At 47.2% G+C, this 13,819-nt stretch overlaps 1 protein-coding gene across 2 annotated transcripts in view; it reads right to left on the bottom strand.

Moving 5' to 3' along the window:
• The window catches only part of pomt1 (protein-O-mannosyltransferase 1), a 105,509-nt gene that overhangs the window by 89,903 nt on the left and 1,787 nt on the right, over positions 1–13,819 (bottom strand). For both annotated transcript variants that reach the window (XM_056283000.1, XM_056283007.1), the window contains exons 3-7: positions 11,877–11,983; positions 11,659–11,709; positions 10,838–10,984; positions 9,208–9,316; positions 3,168–3,227 (exon numbers count right to left, since the gene is read on the bottom strand). In XM_056283000.1, the coding sequence (XP_056138975.1) occupies positions 3,168–3,227; positions 9,208–9,316; positions 10,838–10,984; positions 11,659–11,709; positions 11,877–11,983 (474 nt within the window). The remainder of the gene's footprint in view (positions 1–3,167; positions 3,228–9,207; positions 9,317–10,837; positions 10,985–11,658; positions 11,710–11,876; positions 11,984–13,819) is intronic.

The following is a 13,819-nucleotide window of genomic DNA, read 5'->3' as shown; positions in this document are numbered from 1 at the left end:
AAGGAGAGGGGGAAGGCATGTCCAGAGGCAGCTAGTGAGGAGGAAAGGTAGGCGTGTGGAGGTGAGAGTCGGAACATTGAATGCTGGCACTGTTTTTTTTTTTATAAATTTATTTCTGATTTTTCCCTTTTTTCTCCCAATTTAGTGGCCAATCGATCCCTATTTTAATTCAAACACCCACCCTCGCACTGTATGCGTTCGCCAACTGCATCTCTCCGGCCGGCAGTCTCGAAGGAGACCGCCTCGCCACTTTCGTGACAAGGCGACTCCAAGCCGAACCACTGTTTTTCCGACACACACAGAGACACATTCACGTGACGAACACAAGCCGACTCCACCCCCCTCCCGAAGACAGCGTTGCCAATGATCGCTGCTTCGTCGAGTCCGGCCATAGTCGGATCTGACGAGACCGGGGCGCGAACCCCAGTCCCCAGTGGGCAACTGCATCGACACAGAGCCGATGCTTAGACCGCTACACCACCGCGGACCCCGAATGCTGGCACTGTTGACTGGTAGAGGGAGAGAGCTGGCTGACATGATGGAGAGAAGAAAGGTAGGCATACTGTGTGTGCAAGAGACCAGGTGGAAGGGGAGTAAGGCCAGGAGTATCAGAGGTGGGTTCAAACTCTTCTACCATGGTGCGAATGGAGGAGAAATGGGGTAGGGGTAATTCTGAAGGAAGAGTATGCCAAGAGCGTGCTGGAGGTGAAGAGAGTGTCAGACAGAGTGATGAGTATGAAGCTGGAAATCGAAGGTGTATTGCTGAATGTTATCAGCACATATGCCCCGCAAGTTGGGTGTGAGATGGACGAGAAAGAAGAATTCTGGAGTGAGTTGGATGACGTGGTGGAGAGGCTACCCAAGGAGGAGAGAGTGGTGATTGGAGCGGACTTCAATGGACATGTTGGTGAAGGGAACAGAGGTGATGAGGAGGTGATGGGAAGGTATGTCGTCAAGGAGAGAAATGTGGAAGGACAGATGGTGGTCGATTTTGCGAAAAGGATGGAAATGGTTGTGGTGAATACATATTTCAAGAAGAGGGAGGAACACAGGGTGACGTACAAGAGTGGAGGAAAGTGCACACAGGTGGACTATATCTTATGTAGAAGGCGACATCTAAAAGGGATTGGAGACTGCAAGGTGGTGACAGGGGAGCACGTAGCTAGGCAGCATTAGATGGTGGTCTGTAGGATGACTTTGGAGACCAAGAAGAGGAAGCAAGTGAAGACACAGCCGAAGATCAAATGGTGGAAGTTGAAGAAGGAAGACTGTTGTGTGGAGTTCAGGCAGCAGTTAAGACAGGCACTGGGTGGTAGTGAAGAGTTGCCAGATGGCTGGGCAACCACTGCAGAAATAGTGAGGGAGACAGCTAGGAAGGTATTTGGTGTGTCATCAGGACAGAGGAAGGAAGACAAGGAGACTTGGTTGTGGAATGAGGATGCACAGCAAAGTATACAGAGGAAGAGGTTGGCAAAGAAGAAGTGGGATAGTCAGACAGGAGTACAAGGAGATGCAGTGTAAAGCAAAGAGAGAAGTGGCAAAGGCAAAGGAAAAGGCGTATGGTGAGTTGTATGACAGGTTAGACACTAAGGAAGGAGAAAAGGACTTGTACCGATTGGCTAGACAGAGGGACCGAGCTGGGAAGGATGTGCAGCAAGTTACGGTGATCAAGGAAACGTGCTGACAAGCGAGGAGAGTGTGTTGAGAAGGTGGAAGGAGTACTTTGAGGGGTTGATGAATGAAGAAAATGAGAGAGAGAGAAGGTTGGATGATGTGGGGATAGTGAATCAGGAAGTTCAGTGGATTAGCAAGGAGGAAGTGAGGGCTGCTATGAAGAGGATGAAGAGTAGAAAGGCAGTTGGTCCTGATGACATACCTGTGGAGGCATGGAGATGTTTAGGAGAGATGGCAGTGGGGTTTTTAACTAGATTGTTTAACACAATCTTGGAAAGTGAGAGGATGCCTGAGGAGTGGAGAAGAAGCATACTGGTACTGATTTTCAAGAAATAAGGGCGATGTGCAGAACTGTAACAACTACAGAGGTATAAAGTTGATCAGCCACAGCATGAAGATTTGGGAAAGAGTAATAGAAGCTAGGTTAAGAGGAGAGGTGATGATCAGCGAGCAGCAGTATGGTTTAGACTGCTACGCCACCTGGATGCCAAATGAGGCTGTTTTTGAGGGCAAAGCCCACACCGTGGCTCCTCAGCTCACCAGCTGCTTTTCCTTTCCAGAAAAAAAGTGTAACCACCCTTCTCCCCTTTCAGCTGTCCTTGGTGGGCCAATCGGGTTTCAGAGTGTGCCAATATCAATCCGGAATCTTCTCAACTCTCCGGTGATGATGGCAGTCGACCTGAACGGCAGTTCAGGTAGATTGCTGGATTGATTGTCCATGAGGGTTCGTATGTTCAAGGCTCCAAAATTCACGAGTTTCTGTTTCTGACCACGTGGTGGTGATCTCTCTGGATGCGGTGGTCCAGACAGGAGGCATAAGGGAGACTATGTTTAGGGCACCTTTTCTAGCTCCCTCCACAACTGAGGTGAGCAGAGTAGATCCTGAATAGGGCTGCTCGGTCGTAGGTGCAGCAGCCAAGAAGCCCCTCTGCCTCAGTCCCAGGGTTTAGTGACTGATCATACATCCACCACCTGTGTGCCAGGTTGTGGTTGCCAGACTTCATCATCATCTTCATCACTGTTCTGTCCCCATCACCTCTTCCTAATTGCCACAAGGCTTTGAACCTGGCTGTTTATGGGTTGATCCTTGTGGGAGGACGCTTGACAGCTTTTATGTGGAAAGGCTAATGCGCCTGCAGCCACCACACGGTCTTTGACAAGGGGTGGCCAGAGTCAAATGACATGGAGAACAAAGACGATTGGGGACCACCCTCTGTTGCAGGCTTCATCCACCTTCACCAGCATTGGGACCTGAAGACATCTTCCACCAGTTCTGCTGTTGAGGTCTTTGTTGGATTGCGCTTCGTCTGGAACCTCCTTCTTGACCTATCCGCCTTGGGTGACCCTACCAGGAGCCAAGCTCCGGACGGCATAGCTCTTGGGATCATTACTACATGCAAGCTTTTCCACCACGACAAGGTGGTGATCCAGAACAATCTCACACACACACACACACACACACACACACAAAGATAAAAACCAAACAGACTCACCCAACAGCTCCAGCACAGGACGCTCCACTCAGTAAGAGCCAGAAATATCTGAAGCAGGAGCTAGAGAGATGAGAGGAGAGGAAGACCAAATGGTTCCTATTATGAATCAATCAATCAACCAATCAAGTTGCATAATGATTAAAAAGCTCAAAGGCTTAGTTGATAAATCAAAGTCCCATCTCTCCATCCTCTCCACCTGTGCAAGTTAGCACTGAGCTAATTCTCAACTAATAATCACCGTTGACCTCCTAAACAAGTGCTAACAATGCTAACTGTAACCAGAAGAGTGCACTCAGTAGAGTGCAGATCCCACCAGACCTGTCTCTTCTCTGCTGCTGGACTTCGGTGAAAAACCAGCTGAGGAGTTAGCCCTCAGTTGCGGTATAGAACAGGTTTTTCATAGGTTTTGAATCACTGCAACAACGAGGTCCTTGATCATATGGTCATAATTGTGCACAAACATCATCAGGCTGACAGGCCGAGGTGTACGAGAGATTAGCGGCAGACAGATACACACACACACACACACACGGACAGAAAAACCAGTCTTTTTCCTGCCATTATAAAACTTAAGCGAAGTGCCCAAGTTGATTGAACGGGATACAGGGAAAAAGTTTTTAATATGCAGCGCGCAAGCTAAAAAATCTACCTATAAAAACGTTTTGCCTGTCAGTCTGAGGATATGGAGCCTCCTGGGTAGACCCTCACAGGGATGCGACCAAGTCTATTCAAGATCAAGATAGCGCTGTAGATGATCGACACGGTTCTGCGCTCTCTTGTACTTTTTCTGTTTTTGTTTCTTTGTTTAGTTTCCAGCGCCCCCTCACTGATCACATATAGCAGCGAATAACTTTCAAGCCTCCAACTGTCCACTGCATAAACTGAACACACTTTCTCACCGACTTTAACTGAACATTTACACAAAAATCTTGCCAAGCATTTGGTTGGGGTAGCTCTTTGCTGACTCCGACAAAGATGCCACAGGGGGAAGCGAGCTGGAGCACTCACTAAACTGTGACAGCAGGGATTTAGAATGGCGCTCCTGTCAATCCACCTGGTGAATGTCTGCTCTCTGGCCAACAAGACGGATGAACTGCTACTCCTAAACGGAAAACACTCAGATATTTCCGGATCTGTCGCCCTGTGTCTCACTGAAATCTGGCTTAGTGAGCCTATCACGGACAGTACACTTCATCTGCTGCAGTTCCAACTCCTCCGGGCAGACCACAATATGGAGCTATCAGGAAAAAAAATGGGGTGGTGGCATATGCTTCTACATAAACGATGGTTGGTGTACGGATGTCACAGTGTTGAAGAAATCATGCAACCCTCACTTAGAGACCTTTATCACTGACTGTAAACAATTCTATTCACCACAGGAATCTCCATCATTTATTCTGGTCGGTGTCTATATCCACCCCAGACCTGTGTTAAAACACCCTGATGAACACATTAAACTCATAAATTCTGGTCAGTGTCTATACCCACCCCAGACCTATGTTAAAGAGGTATTAAAACAACTGGATGATCAAATTACACACATGGATTCCTGGCTGCCCCCCGAATGTAATAATCCCAATTATTACTATAGTAATACTAATAATTATTATAATACTTATATTACATTACATTTACATTACAGTCATTTAGCCAATGCTTTTATCCAAAGCGACTTACAATAAGTGCATCATTTAACGTAGGAAATCGTGAGAACTACTAGTCATCAGAGGTCATAAGTGCATCTTCTCTCTAAACAAGCATCTAAGAGCAAAACCAGTGCTAAAGTAAAAGCACAAGAAAGATTTATTTTTTTTAATTAGTGAATACAATAAGTGGTAAGAACAAGTAACAGGGTAGTAGTTCTTGAAGAGTTGAGTTTTCAACCTGCGCCGAAAGATGGGCAGCGACTCCGCTGTCCTGACATCAGTGGGGGGTTAATTCCACCACTGTGGGGCCAGGACAGAACAGAGCCGGGACCGGGTCGATCGGCAGCAGGGGCCTCTGAGCAACGGGGCAACCAGGCGTCCCGAGGCAGCAGAGTGAAGTCGTCGGACGGGGGTGTAGAGCTTGATCATGGCCTGGAGATAGGAAGATGTTCCTTTCACTGCCCTGTAGGTTAGCACCAGTCTTAAACTGGATGCGAGCAGCTACTGGGAGCCAGTGTAGGGACATGAGAAGGGGAGTTGTGTGGGAGAACTTAGGGCGGTTGAACACCAGATGAGCTGCAGCTTTCTGAACAAGCTCCAGAGGTCTGATGGCCGACGCCGGGGCACCAGCAAGGAGGAAGTTGCCGTAGTCCAGCCGGGAGATCACCAGAGCCTGGATGAGCACCTGTGCCATCTTTTCGGTGAGGAATGGGCGAATCCTCCTGATATTATAGAGGAGAAATCTGCAGGAGCGAGCAACCACGTTTGCAGCAAACGACAGTTGGTCGTTCAGCATCACACCCAGATTCCTCACAGTCCAAGTTGGCGTCACCACGGTGTTGTCAATGGTGATGGCCAGGTCTCGGTGCGGGCAACCTTTCTCCGGGAGGAACATCGGCTCTGTCTTGTCCAGATTGAGCTTCAGGTGGTGTGTCGCCATCCACTCCGACAGATCAGTCAAGCACGCAGCAATGTGTGTCTCTACTTGTGTGTCAGAGGGAGGAAGGACAAGATCAACTGGGTGTCATCAGCAAAACAATGGTAAGAGAAGTCATGCGAGCGAATAACAGAACCAAAGGATATCGTGTAGAGGGAGAACAGGAGAGGACTCAGAACCGAACCTTGTGGAACGCTTGTAGTCAGTCTGTGAGGCTCCGACACAGATCCCCTCCATGTCACCTGGTAGGAGCAACCCGTCAGGTAGGATGCAAACATTGAGAGTGCAGAGCCTGTGACACCCATCCCCTCGAGGGTAGAGAGGAGGATCTGGTGGTTCACTGTGTCGAACGCAGCTGACAGGCCCAGGAGTATCAGGGCAGAGGAGAGAGAGTTTGCTCTCGCAGAGTGCAGCGATTCTGTCACTGCAAGGAGGGCCGTCTCTCTTGAGTGACCCACCTTGAACCCAGACTGGTTGGGGTCCAGCAGATTGTTCTGTTGGCGGTACAAAGCAAGTTGGTTAAAGACAGCACGTTCGAGAATTTTGGATAGAAAGGGTAGAAGGGAAATCGGTCTGTAGTTTTTGACGTCAGACGGGTTAAGTGATGGTTTCTTGAGAAGGGGGGTGACTCTAGCAGTCTTGAAGGCAGATGGAAAACATCCTGCCTGGAGGGAGGTGTTGATGAGGTGGGTTAGAAAGGGAAGGAGTTTAGGTGCTATAGACTGAAGAAGAGGGGAGGGGACCGGGTCAAGGGAGCATGTGGTGGGGTGAATGGATGTGATGAGGTTTAGAACCTCATCGGGGGAGAGGGGAGCGAGGTGGGATAGGGTGGGACATGGAGAGGTGAGGGAGGGTGCAGAGGGTGGGCTAGTGCAAGGCGCGCTAACCGGGTGATGAGAAAAGGAGGATCTGATGTCATTTACGTTCTTGTCAAAGAAGTTAGCGAAGTCATCAGGGAGGAGGTAGGAGGAGGAGGTGGGGGTTGAAGAAGTGTAGAGAAGGTTTCAAAGAGTTTCTTAGGATTAGAGGCAGAGAATTGGATTTTAGAGTGATAGAAGGCAGCTTTAGCAGCAGAAAGGGAGGAGGAGAAGGTGGAAAGAAGAGACTGGAAGTTGAGAAGGTCCTCTGGGAGTTTGCCTTTTCTCCATTTGCGCTCTGCCACTCTCAGGCTCCGTCTGTCAGTACGTGCTGAGTCGGACAGCCAAAGAGCAGGTGGAGTTGGGCGTGCAGACCTGGAGGAGAGGGGACAGCGTTTGTCTAGAGAAGAGGAGAGGGTAGAGAGAAGAACATCAGTAGCAGTTTCAGGGGGTAGGAGAGAGAAAGATTCAGGTGTAGGGAGGATAGAGGTAACAGGAAGAAAGATCAGTGGCGGAGAGAGAGCGGAGGGGACTACGGGTGGAAACCATGTGGGTAGGGGGAGGGGCTGAGGGGGAGAAGACAGGGAGAGAGAGTAGGACATGAAATAGTGGTCAGAGAGCTGGAGGGGAGTAACAGAGACAGTGTCTAGTAAAGATAAGGTCCAGCTGGTTGTCGGCCTTGTGGGTAGGAGGAGAGGGTGAGAGGTGAAGGTCAAAGGAGGAGAGGAAAGAGAGAAGAGGATCTAGCTTGTCAGTGTGGATGTTGAGGTCACCGAGAAGGATAAGTGCAGAGTCATCAACAGGGAAGTGTGAGACAAGTGTGTCAAGCTTCTCCAGAAACTCACCATGATGGTGAGTTTGACTGGATAAGAGACAGTAACAGCATGAAATTCAAAAGAGGGCGGAGAGAATTGTGAAATGGAAACAACAGTATTTCCATTTCGGGGAGATTAGCAGGCCAGTACCACCACCCCGCCTCCCAGCTCTGGGAGTGTGAGAAAAAGAGTACACATCTGACAGAGCTGCGGTAGTGTTTTCTGGCATGATCCAGGTCTCAGTTAGAGCAAGAAAGTTGAGGGAGAGCAATGATGCATAGCCTGAGATAAACTCAGCTTTCGGCACTGCAGACTGGCAATTCCAGAGCCCTCCCATCACCACTTGCTCAACGTGAGTGGAGAGAGTGGGATAGATGAGATTGGTAGGGTCACAGCGCCAAGGAGTGACCCATCATCTATGCCAGCCCCGGGAAGAGGAAAGGACAGGAATGCAAGGGAAACATGCTCTATACTAGGTCCACAAAACACAGATGACTGACCGGATCTAAAAAGAGCAGTCCTTGCTTGACGAAGTCTTGGCTTGAAAAAGTCACGCTTGCCTTTGTTCACTCTAGCCTTCATTCTACCTAGACCTGTTTACCCTCGGCTTGTTTAGCAGCAGTGATTTAAAGAACACCGATTGCTAATTGTCTGCCAGGAGTGCAGGCCACACCCTGGCCACTTAACACCCTATTGGCCAAAGAGGTACACTGAAAATAGGCTTATTGCCCAGAAACTGGTCACTTACGTAAAACTCTATCAAACCTCACACAAAACTATTAAAACTGCAAACAGCAGTTACCAAGGAATATATTTATAAGCTAAAATGATAACTAAGTCAAAACAGCTAGACAACAAGAAATATTTAAGGGCACACTAGGTGAAAAACAGCTACAGCTAGAATAAGAAGGCTACAGCTAGAATAAGTTCCCACTAGGAACCAGCAGCAGCTGATGTACAGAGAAAAGGACTAATACTCAAGCAGCTGGAATAAGACTAGTAGCAACTTATTAAGCAAGAAAGATGATACTTACTCTATTCTAGATGAACCAGCAATTCAGAATCACTCCACAAGTTAAGATGCACACTCTTATCATAACTATCATAATAATACTTATAATAAATATTATAATAAATATTATAATAATACTTATAATATATATGATAATAACGGTTATAATACTTATAATAAATATTATTATTATAATAGTTATCATATTAATACTAATCCCAATTATCATTACATTCTCAATAGTTTGTGAGAGCCACGTACAGACACGCACGTACGTACGCACGCACGTGCACACACACACACATGCGCGCACACACACACACACATAGATGCACACGAATGTGTGTGCAACCAAACGTGTAACTCCCACGGGGATAACAAGTAGGAGAGCAAGGTTAGGGATGAAAGGTCAGAGGCAGAGCAAGGCTCAGAAAGTCACCGCTGTCGCAGCACAAATGCTGCTTCATGTTTGTGTGTTTCTGATAAGTTAGTCTCCTCTAGCAGCCATCACTTTTCATTTCACTGCATTCAGGACTTGTACTTGTGTGTACGTGAAAATAAAACTCTGGAATCTCTTGAATCCAGGAGGCGCTGTTCTGTACTAAACATCTGGTCAGCTACATGGAATGGGCACAGAAAGCAATTTAGATTCATCCTGACAAAAAGAGAATTCTCCTGTGTTGGCTTGAGTTCACAGGTCAAAGGTCATAGCTTTTTGGAGCATATTTACTGTAGAGCAGGGGTGAGGGTCACATGATAACACTTTTAATTACCTGTTGGGGGAGTTGTGGAATCGCAGGTATGAAAAGAAAGACAGGAACAGGAGGAAGATGAGGACAGACTCCAGTAGCATCAGTCGGGACTGGATGATGAGAGAGTTCTCTGGAACACAGACACAACAACATCCTCATCCACAACACAGTAACCACAGTAACCACAGTAAACATGAGATGAACCCACAACACATCGGATCCTGGTGGTTCTCAGTACACCGGAAGTGATGTCACACACCAGGAGGACAGTGTTCCACTTCTCAGTGAGCCATAACATTAGAACTTTAGCCCTAAATGGACTGTATTAGTATTAGTATTAGTATTAGTACTTCGGTGTGAGGAGGAGTACTGCAGTACAAAAACTATGGTGTACGTACTATAACTTTATTCTAACTACTGTAATGCTAGTACTGTGGTGAAGGCAGTAGTATTGTAGGATTAGTAATGTAATGCTAGGAATAGCACTGTATTATTAATAGTGGTAGTAGTAGTGGTGCTAAGCGTCAGGCCAGGACTCCACAGTCTACACCATCTACAGGCCAGGACTCCACAGTCTATACCATTTACAGGCCAGGGCTCCACAGTCCACACCATCTACAGGCCAGGACTACACAGTCTACACCATCTACAGGCCAGTGGCCACTCTTTCAAGGATGAGAATGTGCAACATCCTTGATAGGGAGGAACGCTGGTTTGAACGGTGAGTCAAAGAGGCCATCTATGTGAAGAGGGAACGACCATCCCTGAACCGGGGGGAGGGGCTTAAGAGTACATCTGTCACCATCTTACAGTGCTGTGATTGCAACTACTCCCCAGTCCTCTGTGAATAGTACACATGGCCACTGTAACTCTAGTTAATGGTCACACCCATATGTGCATATGAAACTGATCGTTGGTTTGGGTCGTTATGCCACTGTATTGTTTATAAGGGTGGGGGTACCTGCAGTCAGTTTATAAGGGTGGGGGTACCTGCAGTCAGTTTATAAGGGTGGGGATACCTGCAGTCAGTTTATAAGGGTGGGGGTATCTGCAGTCAGTTTATAAGGGTGGGGTACCTGCAGTCAGTTCATAAGGGTGGGGTACCTGCAGTCAGGTGAGACTGAAGAGGTCACTTAGATGATGATGAAACGTTTGTGTCAATAAACGTTGTGTCCAGATGAACTGATTCAACCTTCTGTGATTTTCTTACCTGGATTATTGAGCATCAAGAAATTTGGTGTGAATAGAACTGTGGTGTTAGTAGTACTGTATTATTAGGTATGTGGTGTTAGTAGTTTGTTAGTATTAGTACTGTGGTGTTAGTAGTACTGTATTATTAGTTATGTGGTGTTAGTAGTATGTTAGTATTAGTACTGTGGTGTTAGTAGTACTGTATTAGTTATGTGGTGTTATTAGTATGTTAGTATTAGTAGTGTGGTGTTAGTAGTACTGTATTATTCGTTTTGTGTGGTGTTATTAGTATTTTAGTATTAGTAATGTGGTGTTAGTAGTGGTACTATAGTACTACTATAGTACTGTGGTGTTGGTAACAGGATGGCAGTGTTAGCACCAGTACTGCAGCTCACAGCAGTGTTGTGTATCAGTAATCAGATGAGGGGAGCAGCTGTGTGTGTACTGGTCTCAGTGTTACCCAGTAGCAGGAGCAGGGAAGCTCCCAGTGCGGCGTAGTGGGAGAATTGCAGCTCCAGCAGCAGCAGGTAAGCCAGGGGAACACACAGAGAACCACAGAGTGCCGGCACCAGCCTCAGACTCCATACACACACACCGCTGGGGTACTCTGCACGCAGGAAGACAGCAATATGTCAGTCATGTGGGGGTGGTGCTCCTGACCAATCAGAATAGGACACAGCAGCAGCATGATAGTCTGGCTGGAAGGATGACTCCATACATGTTGTATTACGGCCCACACACTGCACGACACATGCTGGCTGCATGCTGTGTATCATGTCTCATAAAGCTGAGCTTCACTAGATGCAGGCAGGTGGGGGGAGGCCGGGTTTGTGGGGCTGATGGTGCTGTCAGCCAATCACAGCTTCCAGTCAGTAAATCAACAAAAATAAACCAACAGTGAAAGACGGAGCATTTCACTGAGAAGTTGAGGTTGGTTAGAAATAATGATGAGAAATATCAATTGATGCTTTAAGTTAGAGGAACTCAAACAGATTAACTTCTGAGATATCATGGATGCTCTGGAGATGAATTTAAGTTAGAGGAACTCAAACAGATTAACTTCTGAGATACCAAGGATGCTCTGGAGATGAATTTAAGTTAGAGGAACTCAAACAGATTAACTTCTGAGATACCAAGGATGCTCTGGAGATTAATTTAAGTTAGAAGAACTCAAACAGACTAACATCTGAGATACCAAGGACGCTCTGGAGATGAATTTAAGTCAACAGCAAATGTACTCTAGATGTTGTCATACTGCATGTAGGTTTATACACTGGTTACCTGCTCCTATCCTGTTCCACAGGAAGTTTCCATCAAAGCCTCCCAGGTAAGCTAGAACACACACACACACACAAACACACACACACACACACACACACACACACACACACACACACACACACACACACACACACACACACACACACACACACAGTGTGTTTAGACATGGATAGATACATTGGATGAATATAACAAGGAGAAATAACACAGTAACTCACCTCCGAGGGCCAGGATCATGTGACCCAGTGGAGGTCCACTGTCATCGACGAAGAAAACCCTCTTGATATAGAGAGACACAAACTGACCATAGTAGACCTCATCAAACCTAAACACACACACACACACACACACACACACACACACACACACACACAGTTAATCATAACAATGGTTTATTAACCAAGAGTTTACCTCTCAACGCACAATGTCACTAACCATATGAACGTACAGCGCCTTGCAAAAGTATCCAACCCCCCTGACAGTCATCAGTAATTTCTGGATCATAAAAGATACTCTAGATTGTCTCCCGGAAAATGGTGGATTGCTCCCTTCGGGTTGGGGATGAGTTGCTGCCTCAAGTGAAGGAGTTTAAGTATTTCGAAGTCTTGTTCATGAGTAAGGGTAGGATGGAGTGGGAGATTGACAGGTGGATTGGTGCAGCATCAGCAGTAATGTGGACGTTGTACCGGACCATTGCGGTGAAGAAGGAGCTGAGCTGGGAGGCAAAGCTCTCAATTTACCAGTCAATCTTTGTTCCAACCTTCACCTATGGTCATGAGCTTTGGGTAGTGAGCGAAAGGGTGAGATCGTGGATACAAGCGGCTGAAATGAGTTTCCTCCGTAGAGTGTCTGGGCTCAGCCTTAGAGATAGGGTGAGGAGCTCAGACATCCGGAGGGAGCTTGGAGTAGAGCCACTGCTCCTTTGCATCGAAAGAAGCCAGTTGAGGTGGTTCGGGCATCTGATTAGGATGCCTCCTGGGCACCTTCCTTTGGAGGTTTTCCGGGCACATCCAACTGGGAGGAGACCCCGAGGTAGACCCAGAACTCACTTGAGGGACTACATGTCCAATCTGGCCTGGGAACACCTTGGGATCCCCCAGGAGGAGCTGGAGGGCATTGCTGGGGAGAGGGACATCTGGAGTGCCCTACTTAGCTTGCTGCCACCGTGCCCCGACCCCGGAGAAGAGGCTGATGATAAGTGAATGAAAGATACTCACACATGTGTTCCTGAACAATATTATTGTTGTGAACCCATAAGCTCTAACACTTTTTATTAATAAATTAAAAAGTTAAATACCGTGCCTGCATAAGTATTCAGCCCCTTGTGCTCTGAAAGCTCCAAGTTTACACAAATGACAAATTCTTCCTAAAACAAACTCAGGTTAAGACAAGGGGACATAACTGGTGACCCCCGGAACACTGTTGGATCCACTGTCAGAAAGTGGAAGCTGCATCACACCACCCACACGCTTTGTAGGACAGGCTGTCCCTCAAAGCTCAGTGTCCGAGCAAGATGTGGACTGGTGAGGAAAGCCACACATGATCCTGCAGTCACTTTGAAGGAGCTCCAGAGGTCAGTGGCTGACACTGGAGTAAATGTGCATGAGTCAACCATATCACGGCTCTCCATAAATCTGGCTTGTATGGGAGGGTGGCAAGAAAGAAGCCATTGCTCAAAAATATGCATATAAAAGCACACTTGGAGTTTGCTACCAAGCATGGGAGAGACCCAGTTAGGATGTGGGTAAGGGTTTTGTGGTCAGATGAGATGAAAGTTGAGCTTTTTGGCCAAAACTCAAAGCGTTATGTGTGGTGCAAACCAAACACTGCTCATGTCCTAAAAACACCCTCCGTACAGTGAAGCATGGCGATGGCAGCATAATGCTATGGGGTTGCTTTTACTCTGCAGGCACTGGGAACCTTGTTCACATTGAGGGAAGAATGGATGGGGCTAAATACAGGAAATACTGGAAGAAAACCTGTTGCAGTCTGCCATAAAACTGCAGCTTGGGAGAAGGTTCACCTTCCAGCAGGACAATGATCCTAAGCACAAGGCTAAAGCAACAATGGCATGGCTCAGCAACAAAAAAGGGAATATTTTGGAGTGGCCAAGTCAAAGTCCGGACCTCAACCCCATTGAAAATCTGTGGCAGAGACTGAA

This window comes from Lampris incognitus, chromosome 1, assembly GCF_029633865.1.
Source record: "Lampris incognitus isolate fLamInc1 chromosome 1, fLamInc1.hap2, whole genome shotgun sequence".
Classification (NCBI taxonomy): domain Eukaryota; kingdom Metazoa; phylum Chordata; class Actinopteri; order Lampriformes; family Lampridae; genus Lampris; species Lampris incognitus.
Note: the sequence above shows the minus strand (reverse complement) of the source record. Positions and strands in the feature narration are given on the sequence as shown.